This window comes from Stenella coeruleoalba, assembly GCF_951394435.1.
Source record: "Stenella coeruleoalba genome assembly, chromosome: 3".
NCBI classification, from domain to species: Eukaryota; Metazoa; Chordata; class Mammalia; order Artiodactyla; family Delphinidae; genus Stenella; species Stenella coeruleoalba.
The window spans coordinates 70,537,612-70,556,077 of record NC_137148.1 but is presented as its reverse complement, the minus strand read 5'-3'; the positions used below and the strand labels follow the sequence as shown (position 1 = coordinate 70,556,077).

Genomic DNA, 18,466 nt, shown 5'->3' with positions numbered 1-18,466 from the left:
ACGATGAAAAGCCCAGTTTTCGCACATTGCTTTCAGTTGCTGGAAGTAAATTTTGTTGAAAGTTTCCACAGCTGCTAAAACATTTACAGCAGGGCAAGGACACTCTGCCCTTTGTACGGAGAGAGTGTCACTACCTCTTTAAAAACATTACAAAACTGTTTTTCTATTTCAAAGACCCAGGTTGAAGAGTTTCCCTTTTAAAATAGAAAAATTTAATATTGCAGTCACCTGTCAGTATAATCTAATTTACGCCCTTATTCCTCAATTACATGAAATAATTCATGGATGGTTTGGAATCATGTTGACCAGCATTTCCTCATGTGGGGTTTGCCATGGTTCATGCTGGGCTTCCCAGTGAGAAAAAAACAGCTCCATTTGAGGAACCAGGAATTAGGAAATGGGCTGAGGGAAGGAGGGGCAAAGGCAGGACTGGTTGAGAGAGACCAGGAGGAAGTGGAAATAGACAGTATGGATGCGTTTTCTTCAAATAATGGGCTGCGAAGAGAGAGAAATAATACTGTAACTAGGATCAAGGAGGGCGTTAAAAGGAAAAGCACTTGAGATGATTTATATGTAGAGGAGGAACGCTTGAAGGAAGGAAAAGATGGGACGTGTAGGTGCAATGGGGATAAAATGGCAAAGCTTCTCAAGGAAGGGAAGGGGGCTGGGATGGGAACGGGAAGGATTTGCAGATGTAGTCAGGGTGGTAGGTGGGAGAGGGAAATTGAGGGGGTGACCACCTAATGACCTCTGTTTTTATACTGAATTCAGCTTCTATAGCTAATGAGATGGGGGAGCAGGGGCTTGGGAGAGAGTGACGTGGGTGTAGATATTGTGAGGAACTGGGGATGGAGCGGGTAGTGAGCCCAGGCCAGCGTCGCGGGGCAGCCCGGAGGGGATTTGGACACCAGCACACGGTAGTCACTAGTCATCAGCATTGTGGGCTTCTTTTCTCTGCTAGTTCTCAGCAGCCTGGTAATGGTTGATCAAAAGTTAAGGGTGGGCTTCCCTGGTGGCGCAGTGGTTGGGGGTCCGCCTGCCAATGCAGGGGACGCAGGTTCGTGCCCCGGTCCGGGAGGATCCCACATGCCGCGGAGCGGCTGGGCCCGTGAGCCATGGCCGCTGAGCCTGTGCTCCGTGACGGGAGAGGCCACAACAGCGAGAGGCCCGTGTACCGCAAAAAAAAAAAAAAAGTTTAGGGTGTCAGTAGTGGCCCAAAAAAGGGATTCAGTTCAGTCATTCACATTGAATGAAAGAGGGCCTATTAAGTAAAAATATTTTATTAAAAATATTTTATTGGACTTTTCCTTGTGGTAAGTTTGGGAAAATCATGGGGTTTGGATAAGAGTTGATACCTTTCTTGACCACGATGACTCACTTTGGCAACCATGATCAATTTGTTCAGGGATAGAAACTAGAAGCTGTTTAGCTCTCATGCCTATATGAAAAAGCCAGTGCCAGCGTCATGGGTGTGTGACCTGTGCAGTTACGCAGGACCCTGCTATCCTAGGGCCACACTTGGTTAAATCCTCTGCTGTCACCATCTTGAAATTCTTAGTAATTTTTTAACAAGCGCCCCACATTTTCATTTTGCCCTGAGCCCTGCAAATTATACAGCCAGTCCTACCTATAGCATTTTAATCACCCCAAATTCCTTCTTCCTTCCTATCTTGAGGGTTCTAAAATTTGAAGCCCGGCCCTGAAATCTTTGCAAGTTTGGAGTTTTTAATGACTTTTTGGCTTTCACTTTTTAGACAAAAATTTAAAAAATTTAGGTGCTTTTAAGTTCCTTAATTTTGAAAAGTCAAGAAGAAAAAGAAAAATGCCAATTTCTAATAGGCATGGGTACATTATTATAGCCTTGGCATTTCCTAAAGCATCTAGAGCTGGTTGGTCTCTTTTATGGATGCAGCCACTTCAGGTCCCACATAAGTTCGAGGGAGAGTAAATGACTTGCCTGCTTAAGTTGCTTTTTATTACACCACCTGGACTGCAGCTGAGATTTCTGATACAAAGGCTGATGTTCTTCCTCATTCCCTGAAACACCTTACTATGGTCGTATTTAAGCTTATAATTTGATTTTTAAATTATTTAGCCAGTTCCTGATACAGATAAGGAAACAAAGCAAAAGATAGAATGCAACAGATGTTACCGTATTTTATGAATTGTGAATTTTTGAAGTATGCTCTGATATCAGAATTATATCTGACTTCTGTTTAGCCAATCACAAGAGAGTTTTATAATAACTCTCATCAAATTGTTTACAGTCCAGAATTCTGGAAACTGAGTAACTCTTGGGGATGATGGTCAGAGGAAGAAAGGAGTAGGGAGGCTTTCACTAAATTGGTTAGTAGACTGGTTCAGAATTTATTAAATGATTATGAATCATCCTGTTTATTTTGGATGTGGACATAGCATGGGGGAGGAGGGAGGTATTGGCTTTGCTCTCTACTGAGACACAATCGATATTCTGTAGAATATTCAGGGGAGAAGTAGTTTTACAGCAGATCCTTAGGTTCCCAGGTAAACATTTATAAGTAGTAATAGTGAATATGGATTAAAACATTTGTAACCAAAAGAAAGCTTTAAAATACCAAATCTGAGTAAATATGAATGATAGGAGTCTTTAGGGTGTATTTTTCCCCAAGCCCTCCGTCACACCCTGGCATCAGTGGGCATAAGCATGTACCCCACCGTGGACATTCAGCCACGTTCCGTGAGAATCCAATTAATTCATTATGTTTGTGGTTCATAAATAATAAGCTACTAATATGCAGCCCATACTCACCTCACAGTATAATTTCTGACTGAAATATTTTATTTCTATCCAAAAACATATACTGTGTTGCATGGTGATTTAGTAGCAAAACCAATAGGCTCAGTCACCAGTTAGATGACCTTGGGCCACTTACTTAATCTCACCAATTTAAAAAGGAAGGATTATATTTATAGTGAAGGGATGTTGAAATGGTTGAGTCTTATCATGTATGTGAATTATAGTATAGTGTCTGCTCAGAAAATAATATACAGTAAGTTGTAAGTTTGTACTTTTTTATGTTAATATAGTATCTTCCTAAACATTCTTCTTTGAATAAAAATATTCAATTAATATAATAAGAAGTAGACTAGGGTATGTACTACTTCATAGCAAAAGACCTTTAGCACCTTGATGAAAGGGAACATTATTTGACCAACACCTTAACTGATCTTGTAAAAAGAGGGAAAGAAGAGAGAGGGAAAGAGATCAGGAGATGCGGGGAGCAGGGGCAGGATTAAGTAGAGTAGTCAGGGTGGGCTTCCTTGTAAAGAACAGATGTTTTTAAAATTTATTCAAGTATAGTTGATTTACAATGTTGTATTAATTTCTGCTGTACAACAAAGTGATTCAGTTATACCTATATTCTTTTTCATATTCTTTTCCATTATGGTTTATCACAGGATATTGAGTATAGTCCCCTATGTTATCCAGTAGGACCACGTTGTTTAAACATCCTATATGTAATAGTTTGCATCTGCTAATCCCAAACTCCCAATCCTTCCCTCCCACCACTCCCTCCACTCCCCACAGCCCCACCGCCCCCCAGCCCCCACCCCCCACCCCACCCCCCAGCAACCACAAGTCTGTTCTTTATGGAAAAGACCAGATTTTGAAGGAAGGAAGTGATGGGAGTTAGCCAGAGAAATGAGACAGGAATGAGGCAGGCAGGGAGGAAGAGGATGATAGGAAATCAGTAATGGAGCCTGGCAAAAACTGGAATTTATACGGCCTTGTGGAACATTGGAAGAAGTTGGGCTTTACTCCAACTAAGATGGGAGCTCTCGCAGGGTTTAGAATAGAGAAGTGCCATCATCTGACTTATGCTTTTAAGGGATCTGTTTGCAAAGTTGAAAATAGAAGGGAGGGCAAGGATAGAAGCGGGTGACCATTAGGAAGTGACTGCAGTGATTAAGGCAAGAGATGATGGTGCTACAACCAGCCATTAGAAGGTGAGAGGTGGTTGGAGACTATATGGAATTTAAGCCAGTAGGATTTCCTGGTAGACTGGATGTGGGGAGTGGGAGAAAGAGAAGATTCTGGGATGACTCCAAGGATTTTATTGTGTGCAAACAAAAGCATTGAGCTGTCATCAGCTGGAGATGGGGAGAGTTACATTGGAGCTAGTTTTGAGATGTCTATCAGACATTTACGTAGAAATATTGAGGGTATAGCTGGATATGCAAGGCTGGAGTCAGGAGAGAGATCTGAGCTAGAGATAGAAAAAGGGCTGTGGTACTCTTACATTCAGAGAGCAGGGAGAAGAGGAAGAACCGGCAGCGAAGACTGAGAAGGAGCAGCTATCAAGATAGAGCGAGGGCTTCCCTGGTGGTGCAGTGGTTGAGGGTCCACCTGCCGCTGCAGGGGACACAGGTTCGTGCCCCGGTCTGGGAGGATCCCACATGCCGCGGAGCGGCTGGGCCCGTGAGCCACAGCCGCTGAGCCTGAGCGTCCGGAGCCTGTGCTCTGCAACGGGAGAGGCCGCAGCAGTGAGAGGCCCGCGTACCGCAAAAATAAAAAAAAAAAAAAGATAGGAGGGAAAGTTCAGGGCCATGGAAAGGGTGGAAGTTTATCAAGGAGTGACCATCTGTGTCCCAGTTGAGGACTGAGAAGTTACCGTTGGATTTAGCAACCTGAAGGTTATTCACGACTATGACATGAGCATTTTCAGTGAAGTGGTGAGGAAAATTTTTTAATGGAGTGAGTTAAGAGAAAGCAGTGTGCTATATTTACAACAAAAGTCACAAGAGCAGCATTGTCATGGATGACGTGATTTTCCAAAGTAGTGAATAATTTTTAATAAAGTCCCACACCAAACAGAGTGAAACATTCCCTCACCACACACAGTAACTGCATTTCTGGGAATTTCAGTGTTTAATAAAATCTGCATTTCGGTGTACTAAAAATACCTTGTGTCTGCAGAACAAAGTTAGTTCTGACTCAGATCATTATTAAATAGTTTTTTCACCCACATGAATGTCCAGTGGGACATTGGAAAGTTGGATGGGGTAAGAGACAATTCTTTGTTGTGTAGAACTGTCCCACGTGTAATAGAATATACAGCATACCTACCCACCAGGAAAATACCAGCCATGCCCCCCAATCATTGTGACACCCACAGATTTCCAAAATGCTCCCTAAGGAGATAGTTCACCTGTATAGAGCACCACTATTCTAGATCTGGAGAGTTACTATTATGGCTCCAGTGTGAAACAGGTGGCAAATTCAAAAGGGTAATTGAAGAGAGTTTAATAAAGGGACTATTTACAGATGGGTAGAGATCAGGGAAACTCGAGAAATAGTGAAGTACATTAGGGCTTACAACCTAGAAGCTATTACCACATCTAGATCTGAAGGTACAAGAAGAGGAAGAAGTTACCGGAGCACAGTTAGATCTATGTCTATAGGAGAGAGGCCCCAAAAGGGGCGTGACCTTCACTAGGGGAATGCAGCCTCTGCCATCCTGTGGCCCAGCAAGAGGGATGCTACAGTACAAGACAACCCTGACCTCTCTCCTCCTACTCTCTGTACTTCTGACGGTGCCTCCACTGGCCCAGCCAAAGCCAGAGGGCCAGGGGAATCTGGTGGATACAGTCTGGAGCATCAGCCTTCTGGACCCAGAGCAGTGAAGAGGGTGGAGGGGCAAATGGTGAAAACCTAGAAGGCTACTTCGTTTTCTTAGGTGTGCTAGAGTAATTCTTTTTTTTTTTTTTTTTTTTTTTTGCGGTACGCGGGCCTCTCACTATGTGGCCTTTCCCATTGCGGAGCACAGGCTCTGGACGCGCAGGCTCAGCGGCCATGGCTCACGGGCCCAGCTGCTCCGCGGCATGTGGGATCTTCCCGGACTGGGGCACGAACCCGTGTCCCCTGCATCGGCAGGCGGGCTCTCAACCACTGAGCCACCAGGGAAGCCCTAGAGTAATTCTTATTGGGCCTTTTAATAAAGGAATGCAATATTTTATTGACTGTATAGACATTTATTTTACAGCATACACTAATATTTTTTGTTGTTTAAAGACTCTGGGAATTGGATATATTCATTCTTTGATGTCTTATCAAACATTCATGTTCGATTATATCATGGTGTTTATCCAAAATTGTTTTTGTTACCCTGTTTACAACAGATAAAGCCTAATAAAAAAAATGACTATGTTAACATAACACTTGAACATTTTTATTTCCCTCTAAAAAATGAAGAATCAAAGACATGTAAAAGAAAAGAGTTATGACACGTTTGTTCTCGTCAGTATCGCCATGGTCCAGATCAGGGAAGAAAAGACAAATAGGAAAAATAAAGAAAAAGGGAGCAGAAGCATAGAAAGAGGACAGTATTGTAATTATCACCAGGATAAACAAAGAACTATTGCAGAGCACAACGTATGATGCAGGCCAGCCAATGAACCAGGAAAAACAAAACAAAACTTGATGTTAGGATTACAGAAAAAAATAGTAAAAAAAGAAAACTTTGAGCCATATGCACTTATGTATTTAAATTTTTACAGTGGCTCATTAGAGACTCCCTGAGGGAATGTTCTATATAAACCCTAGTATACATATTAGATTCACACACATACACATACATATGTCCATTTTATATTAAGAATGCTGTATGCTCTGACATCATGAGTCCTCTGGCAATATATGGAAACAGTATTTTCATTTATAATGTTACAAACGAAGAAAAAGAGAGAGGGAATTACAACTATGATTATCTAGCTAATGCAAGCAGAAAAATAAGCATGTTTGGATTAAATTGCCAAAATAATACCAAAAAATCAATGATTGGGACTTGAATTACTCTAACTAGACATCCACAAAGCCTCGGTTCACTAAATGCTTGCAGCTCTCTCATTGAAGATATAGGTCTTGCCATTTGTCGGTGTCAGTATATCCCAAAATGTGAAGTGTAACATACATTCTGAACTATCAGGTTAAAATATGAATTATTGAATGATACATGCTCTGTTGAATCCTATATCGTAAAATGTCTATTATCTTTAGAGTTAACTTTCAAAAGACAGACTTTTAAAAATAATAATTAAAGTATATGTGCTATTCACACGCCTGGAGATGATTTTATATCATTAAACTTCTGCATAAATATGCTTCAATAAGCAAATAAACCAAAGGCTCCAGTTTGCATTTTAATCCTTTTTCTCTGTGAAGTCTTCACAATCATATACCTTTGATCTTGCAGTCATTTCTGGCACCAGATTCAGATATCACAGATGAACAATCACTACTTAATAGACCGGAATTCAAAGACAACGGAGTCTAATGAAATGGGGCTTTGTTTGAAACAAAAGTGAAACGTTTTCTAATAGTTGCAAAGAAGGCATTCTAAGCACATTAAAGAAATCAATTTAGGATCCGCACATCCTGAGACCTCTTCTTAATGGTCTTCTAGACACCAAGCAGTTTGGAATTTGAAATTTTTCTTAGAAAAGTAAAAGCTGTCTGTACTTGGAGGGCTCTGTTTCTGTTCATTTCATTTACCCGTGGGTTTTTTTCCTGCTCCTACAGGCTGTTCCACCTCCCAACTTTGAGATGCCAGTCTCCATCCCAGTGTCCAGCCACAACAGTTTGGTATACAGCAACCCCGTCAGCTCACTGGGGAACCCCAACCTTTTGCCACTGGCCCACCCTTCTCTGCAGAGGAATAGTATGTCTCCTGGTGTAACACATCGACCACCGAGTGCGGGTAACACAGGTATGTTCTCATAAGAACGCAATGGTAACAAACCATTGGAAGGAGCCACCCTTGGCAAAAAAAGGCTATCTTACCTACAAGATGTCGCGTTTTCCAGTTTTCCATGTCTTATGTCCCTTCATTGCTTAATAACCATCCCCAGCTAGGTCTTCCACATGATAAAACCTAACTCAGAATATCTTTCAGAATGTTTCATAATCTGCAGTTTATCCTTTGAGCCTATCTGTCACCAATCTCCTCATTTGGCTATATTTTAACCACATACTTTCTCAAACAGAACATCAAATATCCTGTCTCCATGCTTTTGCTTTTCCTCTTCTCCTGCCTAAAATGCCCTTTTCCCTCTTCCTCCTAGCCAGATATCACCTCTTCTGTGAAACCTTCCCCTGTGTCCTCTGATAGCATTTATCTCAGTTATTTATTATTTTGGTCGATATTTATTTATTTATACAGTAACATAGCACAAAAGGATTTAAGGCAGAGAAAGAAATGTGATAGGATAGCATAATTTATAAGAACAGTGAATTAAAAACAAAACTAAGTCAGTAGTTAAGAGCACATCACAAGGACGTATACACCTGCCACAAATGTGTGTCTGCACTTCTAGGAGACGCTTACCGTTATACAATTCATAGTGTCCCAGAGAAAAATCATCGCTCAGGAAAAGTTCGACCATTTTTAGTACTCAGATCAAACGATACACAATATGATGTACTGTATTGAGTATGTGTCCATTTCCCCACTGAACTTACAGAACCTTGAAGGGAAGAATGTCCTCTTGATTTGTCAGACTCACCATAAGAACTAAATAAATGTGAGTTGAATATAACTAAACAATTCCTTCATATTTCTAAAATAAGCACCAAAAAGTCATTGTATTTCTGAATCACATACAGCAAATCATTATATATTTACATTTTATTTCTTTAAAAGCACTTAATAGGAAAGTTTTAATGTCTTAGACACACTTTTTATTAAAAACGATTTATTCACAGAATTTTTCCTTTAGAATATTTGACTATCTGCCTTCTAATTAGAATTAAACATGTGTTACTTTTTTAGTACAGAAACTTCATGTGGAGAATACAATCAAAATCAGCCACATTAAAAAAACGATAAATCTTGAATCTGAGAGATGTGTATAAACAACTTATGCTATTCTTTCTACTTCTGAATATGCTGAAATTTTTCATAAGCGTTTTCAATAACCATATGTATTCCTTTCAGATCATACTCAAATGCTATTGAATCTTCTATTTGATGAACTCATGCTCATTTGTTTTTAAAAATCCATTTATTTCCAAAATATTTATTTGATTGGAAATAATAAACATTTTCCTAAAATGTAATGAACAGTTTCTTCTAATTCCAAACCCAGAACCAAATAATAATTATAGCAATTAGAGAATAATCTAACTGATATTCTGTTCTTTTGGCTAAATTTTGTTCCTTAAAAAGTAAAAATAATTATTATATTCAGTATCTTTTTGAAACATCCCAACTCTCATAAACATACACTGCCAAATTTTAACCTACTTTCTTAAGCTAACAGTGAATAAACATATGTTTCTAAATTTGTAGTCAGTAAAACCTGTTTTATTGTGTTAGTAAGTAAAATCCGGATAGTAAATGAGATCATTCACTGTTAGAAGATTCGTGAAATGACCAAAGTTCTAGACAATTAGCATTGCACAGAATTAATTGTATAAAATACACTTACAAAGAATTAAACATCAAATATATGGTTATTTGAGCATAGAGTAAACCTTACTCTTTTCCTTCACTCTCTAGAAAATATCACCTTAGGGAAAACTAGACTTGGAAATATGATAAAAATTTAGAGACCATTCAAAGACTAGATTTTTTTTTAATTTATTCATTTATTTTTTTAAATTTATTTTTGGCTGTGTTGGGTCTTCGTTGCTGTGTGTGGGCTCTCTCTAGTTGCGGTGAGCGGGGGCTTCTCCTCGTTGAGGTGCACGGGCTTCTCATTGCGGTGGCTTCTCTTGCTGTGGAGCACGGGCTCTAGGCGCACAGGTTTCAGTAGTTGTGATACGTGGGCTCAGTAGTTGTGGCTCGCGGGCTCCAGAGCACAGGCTCAGTAGTTGTGGCGCACGGGCTTAGTTGCTCCGCAGCATGTGGGATCTTCCTGGACCAGGGCTCGAACCCGTGTCCCCTGCATTGGCAGGCAGATTCTTAACCACTGCGCCACCAGGAAGTCCTAAAGGCTAGCTTTTTAAATGTAATCTTTCTTAGAAAGAAAGATTCTGCAAAATGTCAGTCAGTGATTGTATTTTTAATGTTTGACCACAGCATGTCACAGTGAAACGAATATCAGCCATCTGACCTAGGTAGTACTTGACAAATTTAGGACTCTTGGGTGAGGACCAAATGCTAAGGTTGCTAAAGGTAAAGTGTGTTGCTCTGTGGGCCTTTTAGCCTTTCTCCTTTTGATCTTCCTCTTTCATCCATAGGTGGTCTGATGGGTGGAGACCTCACATCCGGTGCAGGCACCAGTGCAGGTGAGTGGAGACTTCAGTACTAGAGTACGTTTCATTGTTTAGGGTTCCTTTACTTGGTGATTTGCAGAAGGAAGTCTTTTGAACAAAGTCAAGTTGAGAGATCAGTGAGAGGCATGGGAAAATGGCCCCAAGAATTTCTAAAGCACTTTTATGAAGCAGGAGTGGTTGGATAGTAACTCAGAAGACTATTTATTAACTAGACCTTTCCTTAATAAAACTTCAGCTAGTCAACATAATCAGAATTGGGGGTTCTGATCCAATCAATTTAATCCTAGGTACCATCTGTAGCCACAAAAGTACCTTTAACAAGCCTTGCCGATCGTGTTCTTTGTTAATCATTTCACGTTAAATGTGAATCACTTTCTACACAAAGTACCAAACTTCTTTACACTTCAAAAGGAGAATACATAAAGAAAAGGAAGGAGTGAGATTATAACCCTTCCACAATACTGTTAATAAAATAAAACCATATTTGGCATTAAAATGAGTTCTTAGAGAATATGAACACAGTGGACCCCGCGAAAAAGCCCCTTAAATATAGTTCAGCTCTTAAGAACTTCTTCCATTATGGCCAATTGTCTCCTGGTCACACTTCTCCAGGGTTCCATATTAATTCATATAATTGTGATTATTGAGATATTGATGTCATTTTCAACACAGCGGTAAGACAGGACAATACTTTCTGATGCTAACTGCAGTTCACTATTGGCACAACAAGTAACCATGGTAATTCCTGCAGCGGGAACATGCTCTACATTTAAAATAGTAGGAGGCAGGCATGATAACATAAGGTTATGTTTGAAATGTCAAAAAAATTCAAGTTTATTGAAATATCTATGGACAGCCTAATTAAAATATTTTGCCGGGTTCGACTATAATAGCCTGCTAATTATAAGAAAGAAGATTAACAAATTGGCATATAGGGCTTCCCTGGTGGCGCAGTGGTTGAGAATCCGCCTGCCGATGCAGGGGACACGGGTTCGTGCCCCGGTCTGGGAAGATCCCACATGCCGCGGAGCGGCTGGGCCCGTGAGCCATGGCCGCTGAGCCTGCGCGTCCGGAGCCTGTGCTCCGCAACGGGAGAGGCCACAACAGTGAGAGGCCCGCGTACCGCAAAAAAAAAAAAAAAATTAGGTAGATTCAAATTAATGAGTAGACTGAATATACTATTTTGCTGGACATTGAAGCAAAGTGCTCATTTTTTTTCCCTCAAAAAATACTGTATGGTTTGTAGTCCGAAAGTTACAGGACCAGATCAAAGCTAGACCATTGTAGCTTGGATTCAAGTCTCTGTCAAACACTGGCTAGAGAGCGTGATGGGGGCTGAAAACTGGATTGTCTCAAAGACCAAGAAAAAGATAAATAAGAAAAATGGCTTCGATGTTATGGTATTTTATCCAGTATCTCGATACATCAGTTTGCTTGCTCATGTGGGAACAGCCAGTAGTGGTGATGAAAGTTATTAGAAGTAGTAAAAAGAAAACAAAAACGCATGGGGTTGAGGGGATGGGTCACTCATCTTTGATGAACGTGGCCTCTTGTTACTGCTTAATAGCTAGAATGCTTTAGAATTCTATGTTGAAAATAAGTGTTGTTGTTCAATTATGCTGTCATTGTCAATTCCCTGACAGTCCACTAAGGTACATGGCCCTCCGGGGACAAAGAAGACACTCAATCTTGTAAGCATACAAGTTAGCCACATATAGCCTATAGCGTCACTGAACTAAAAAAAAAATCTTAAAGGCTTAGCAAATTCATCCCCCTGCTTCAGGACCTCTGCTGTAGCACAAGAATCTTCTACTTCAAAAATGGAAGGGAATAAAAGAAGCACTCAGTTGCTCCAACTTGATGATAATAAACCTTGTATTTTGATAATTGTATCTTGTAGCCATGAGCATATAATTGTCACAGTTTCTGTATAGTTATGAAAGAGTTACTTCCCCACTTTTTAAAAATAGAGGAAGAAGCCCTTTCTAACCCTGGTTCCACAGAACACCTGTTGCACATGCCACTGAGTCTTGGGCTTAGCTGCTATGTCCTGCTCACAGACTCAGCCGTCTGCCCCTTCTTTCTCATGCCAGCCAGTATCATGTGTCAGAGATGAATATATCGGTGCTGATGTCAGACAATCACATAATACCGAGGGAAAGAAGTCCAGCCAGAATGTCTCTACATTTTCAGAAAAGAAAACTAAAGCAAAATGGCCAGAAGATATCTTCCAAATTTTGAATGTTGTCATTGAAATTCAAAGTCTCAGATAAAGTTAAAAACTCTGAGGTCAAGTGGCAAGACTCTGCAATTAAGTTAAATATTTTTTCGCCTGTAATTTTTTTTCAAAATCTAGTCATCTCAGCTTGTAAAAAGGGTATAGTCTCATGAGGGAAGGAAATACATTTTTTTAATAAATTTATTTTATTTATTTTTGGCTGTGTTGGGTCTTCGTTGCTGCACACAGGCTTTCTCTAGTTTCAGCGAGCGGGGGCTTCTCTCCATTGCATTGTACGTGCTTCTCACTGCAGTGGCTTCTCTTGTTGCAGAGCACGGGCTCTAGGTGCGTGGGCTTCAGTAGTTGTGGCACGAGGGCTCAGTAGTTGTGGCTCTTGGACTCTAGAGTGCAGGCTCCGTAGTTGTGGTGCACAGGCTTAGTTGCTCCGTGGCATGTGGGATCTTCCCGGACCAGGGATCGAACCCATGTCCCCTGCATTGGCAGGCAGATTCTTAACCACTGTGCCACCAGGGAAGTCCTCGGAAGGAAATAAATTTGGCATTTATTGTTTTCTTATAAATACCAAGAGACCAAAGAGCTCTCAGCTCAATCATAAAATATAGCATCTTTCCCATCCACTCCCTGCACTGTACCTCTCCCTCATGCCACCATCCAGTGAGTCATCAAATCTTACCAACTTTGCCTCGAAGGTATTTCCTAAAGCTAATCCTTTCTCTCCATTACTATCCCACTGCCCTGGTTCAGGGTTATAGCAACACTCCAGAACTATTTCCAGAGATCCCTAATTCATCTCCCAGCTTCACACTGCATCCCACTCCAGTCTCCTCGTGACTCATTAGTCTTTATCAAAACCTTAAACTAATTGTAGGTCATCCTTCAGATACTCAAAATCCAGCCATGGTTTCCCAGCTCTTTCAGAATTAACCATGAGCCTCTTATCTCTGGCCCATCCCTACTCTCCAGTCTTCAACCTTCTTACCTTCTTCCACTGCCATCAAAAACCCTGCACTCCAACTCTAATAATGGCAAACATTTAAATTGCTCTTACTATGTGACTTACAAAAATTAACTCATCTTTTTGCATTAAAGTATACCTTTAATGTATGTATTCATATGAATGCCCTTTCTATAGTTGGGGGAACTGACGCACAGAGAGGTTAAGTAATGGCCCGAGGTGGAACCCAGGCAGTCTGTCTCCAGAGTCCATGCTCTTAACTGCATTGTGCTGCCACTTTCCAAACAGTGTCAAGGCTTCTTGCCTTTGTGTATGCATTCCTAGAGCTCTCCTGCTTCATGCTGCTGAGCACCGTTTGTCATCCCTCAGAATTCAGTTCAACCATTCAGGAAATCCTTTCCTCACTCTTCCAAAAGGAATTATGCACCTCTCCTTGATTCTCTCTTGGCAGCCTGTGCCTACGTTATTTATTTCCTTGCATTGTAATTGCAATATCTAGGCACACATCTCTCTCCTGGACATTCATCCCTCTAGGGGCAAACTGTGTCCTATTCAGTTTGTATTCCCAGCTCAAGAAATAAGTGAGAGGACATGGCAGACATTCAGTAAATTTTTGTTAGCTGAATAAAGGAAAAGTTGATCTTCTAGACATAAATTTGTAATACTGTTTATGTGAAAAAAAAGAAAGAACACTTCAAAGAAATAATGTAATTTTAAATACAAAAAGATACACCCTTGATCTGTAATTCACAAAAATAATGTATTCTTCTGATACTGTGTATAACGAATAGTGCATTAATTATTTAATTAAATGGCTGAGCACTATTGACCAATGAAGTTTTACTAACTTTAACTTACTTAATGGAAAACCTAAAGAGCTGATATACAGCAGTAAATGAAATGGAGGTTGGTACCTCAGACCGTCACAAATTCCCTCTTAAAATAGTGACCCTCTTATTGCTTAAGTTGAAGTCACTTCAGAGATGAAGGCAAGTGGCGAGAAAGAAGAAACAGGATGGGGTTGTGCTCTTGATGTAAGGGAAACATACAGCAAGTCATTATAATACATTAGTAATAGTGACACTTGTAGGTTTCAGTTGACAGTTATTCATCCACTATTTAATCCTTTCCTTTCAAGAGACAAAATGAAAAGTCACTGCTTTTAAAATTACATTTTGTCATATCTCCGTACATTAAAGCTTTTAACATGCTAATCTTAGTGGTTACAGATGATTTTAAGATCAGGTTCAACTGAATTTTTGTTAGATTTAATAGAAATAATCGTTAGCACAGCCATGCCTTGTGTTGGATTATTCACTTCCCTCTTGGTACCCTTTGTTTTCACTTGGATAACATAGTTGCTTTTTTATTGAGTCAAAAGTACCAGTATGCTCTAAGATATACTGTTTCCTGATTGAGACCAAAAAAGGGAGGTAGGGGAGCAAAAAAAACCCTTTAGGAACCTCTTTGAACATTTAGGAGAATTCTACAGTCTACGTAGCTATTTGACAATAAGGCGAAGGATATTTATGTATATTGATTAATAATTTTAAGTGGCATTTATTGTAAATTAGATATAATTTTATATAAAAAGAAACTAACAGCTGTTTCCTTATTTTGATGTTTATTGTTTACTATTTTATGCATTTGATTGTCAAGCACTGTCACTTCTGGAATGCTTAATTTATATCAGCTAAATACATGGAGACTTGGTGGTGGCAGTGTACTGCCGTGGACAAACCACTGAGCGGTGGCTGAGTAAGGAGACCTGGCTTCCAGACTCCAAAAAGACTCCATCCAGTTAAGACTTTGGGTCATAACTTTGAGCCTCTGAACTTAGTACTCACATGAACGATAAGACACGAAAGTCTTTAAAGTCCATTTACATGCAGTGTTTTATGATCATATAATCCCAAAACTTTCCTAACATGAGTTTTTTGTAATTCATTTAGCATTGGAAAAGAAAAATTTAGCATATTATAAAATAGAACTAAATGAGAAGAGGAAAAGGTCATACAATGTTCAATTATTCTATACTAGTACTATTGCTTTGCAAGTATTTGTTTTTGAGAATACTTATCAAAAATTTCTTGGCTGACTTTCTTATCAACCAAACAGACTTCTGCAATTCTTGCTCAATAATTTAAACTATCAGTGAAGCGGTTAAAAATTCGGTTTAAAAGTATTGGCTTTAACAAGTTTATATTTTTGTTTTCTAACAAAACACAAATTCAGAATGCAATATTCAAGAAAAGGAGATTGATACCATTTAGTTACTCTCAAATAAGAAAACTTTTTTGTTAGTATCAAAATATAATTTTATATTACTTTTAAAAAAATTGTTAAGCAGCCGATGAAAAAAATCTGAATTAATAGTTGGATTCTTTTAAAGTATTATGTCAGTTTAAATTGTCCTGAATAAAAATTCTGAACTCATTTGCCATTTTACCTTGGGAGTTCACCCAAAACATAAATAAAGATCCAACAGCATTGTTTTATTATTATCTATGCAATTAAGTAACAGTGATATTTTTAACCCAAACCAAGGTTATCTAGATTTATTAAAAGGAAAAAAAAATACTGTCCTCTAGTTGGAGAATCTACAGCACGTGATAATCAGCTACTGCCAAGAAAATCAGTGTCAACTTCCCGTGTACAAGACCTGGAAGAGGATAGGTGAAGCAGTATCTTGACACCATTCTCCAGGGGTCAACGTTGAAGTGGGAGAGGCAGGTCAAAGAGGAGACAGGTGAATGTTACAGGCTAAGTCAGGGCACCATCTGCTTTCAACCCTTTGGGTTTGGCTTAATTCTTAAGGAGTTTGATTTCCAGAGGGAAAAACAAAATTTCAAATTATAACTTCCCTAGAGAGGGTTTCAGCAGATTTTAGAGCCTTTTGCATATCCATGATGTCTGACCTCACAAGCTGTATTCCTTTTTATCACCTGTCTTTCTATTATATTCAGCAAAGCAATGTGAAAATTGGTCTCTTCACTCATATCCCATTGATTTAACCTAAGAGTGTGATTGATAATAAAACTTTGGTCTTTTTAATATTAATTCAAGAAGTTAACATTTCCTCCTAAAATATTAGTTTTACTCAACGTTTGTCTTTTTTCTCTTAGCATTTTTCTTTGTCCTCGCACAGTGTTGGTTTCTCTCTTTCCTGTTTTTGACATGGCCATAAGATTTTATTTGGAGATAATACTGAAGGAAAAGCTCTTTTCAAAATCATTAGTGATATGAAACTGTACATCAATAGACAGTAGATCCTGACGGAGGGATGTGGTTAAAAAAACCCCTCTTGGAAATCAATGTTTTACCTACCAGGGACTTTTTGGGGCTTCAAGGCTGTCAGCCAAGAGTATAATTTGCTGTTTTTAGACAAACCTTTGCCAGTCTTAAATTTTAGTTAGACTTATATAGAATCTTTCACTTGAATTTCAATTCTAAGAGTGTATAGTCATGAAACAGTCTCATATTTGAAAGATCAAATCAGATATATTCCTTTAGTTAACTTTCTACTAAAGGAAACTATATTGTACCAAAACCCTGGCTAAACAGTTTCAATTTATCATCTATAGATGTGTCCATAGGGTGCTAAGTATTCACTAGGTTTATTTATTATTGCTCCATTTCAGTTACTTTAACTGAACTTAATATCTACTTAGTAACTGTCTTACTAAACACTGTTCCCTCCTTTCACGATTTTTTGACCTTAGACTCCGCTTACAACCTCTAGTTATGGCAAAGAACGGATTTGTCGTGTTTGTAGTGTGAGCAGGGGAAAAAAATCCCTGCCAAATTAGGTTATTATAATATAGTAATAATAGCAAACCTAAAGCTGTGGTTAATTTACATATTCAAACATGATAACATTAATTTACATAACAATCATGGAAAAGAAACCTTTAGTATTAAGCAACTCAGAGAAAACTATGAAATCATGGAGCAAAATTTTTGCTCAAGCAGTAATTTGGGAAAATATTCTGGAGGCAGATGTTCAGAATAATAAAATCACCAAGAAAAATACATGATATACCAGTTACTTTAGAGATGACATCACCCTTGGAAAGTCTGTGAATTCCCATTTTGCAGGATTGGTGGTGAAAATTAAATGAGATCATCAATACAAGGCAGCACCTAGCACAGTTTCTGCCCTAGAGTAATAAATGTTGGCTCTTGTTAGTATTATAATTATCTATATTCTTGACTTCCTAAGCAAAAAATAAAGCTTAGTTTAATCTAGTCCCAGTAATATTTATTAACTGTGCAGGGTGTGAGTAGTGCACTAGCAGGCCTCCCAGAGATGCCTGCCGCGGCCCCTACCCTCAAGGGTGGGAGGAGAGAGGAGATATTAATAACTCTGAGGCAGAAAGGGAGCGCAGTGCGATGCAGTGCAACACATTTCATTTGAACATGATCATCTTCTGATGTGTTTGCAGCAGTTGTGTAAATGTTAAAACCACAAGTAATTATTCTTTCTCTTCTGTCATGTTCTCTCTAATTTGAACTGTCTCAATATTTTTGTTTATAAAAATGACTGAAAGAATGAACAATTGTGTCAATAATGAAGACACCCCCTCATTTTTTAGTAAAGAGACAGCCCCCAAATCGCAAGAAGTGAACAATTAAGTGAGTCATAAATCTATCATTCATTGTTAAGTGGAACTTTTTTTAAGATAGCAAGGTTCCATATCATTTTTGTGGTACGATGAAAAACTATCCCTTCAGTAAGTCAGTACTAAGAACAGACCGATAGAGTGCCTTTGTGCATGGGAAACATCAAATTGTCGATTTCTTTCTTATTTGCAAGTGAAACCTTTATTCCAAGAGAAGGAACAATTCAAGGATGCATTCTAAATCTGAAACATGTGGCTTTCGTAATAATGTAGTGGAAGCAGTTTGTGCTTTGGATTCAGATCAGAGCTCTCCCACTTACTGACAAGTCTCAGAAACTCCCGGAACCTCAGTTTCCTCATCTGTCAAAAATTGGGATGATAATGCCTGACCCACA

At 39.1% G+C, this 18,466-nt stretch overlaps 1 protein-coding gene across 8 annotated transcripts in view; it reads left to right on the top strand.

Moving 5' to 3' along the window:
- MEF2C (myocyte enhancer factor 2C) overlaps positions 1-18,466 on the top strand; it is a 155,099-nt gene that overhangs the window by 114,391 nt on the left and 22,242 nt on the right. For all 8 annotated transcript variants that reach the window (XM_079916164.1, XM_079916163.1, XM_079916165.1 and 5 more), the window contains 2 exons: positions 7,559-7,745; positions 10,220-10,267. In XM_079916164.1, coding sequence (XP_079772290.1) covers positions 7,559-7,745; positions 10,220-10,267 — 235 coding nt within the window. The remainder of the gene's footprint in view (positions 1-7,558; positions 7,746-10,219; positions 10,268-18,466) is intronic.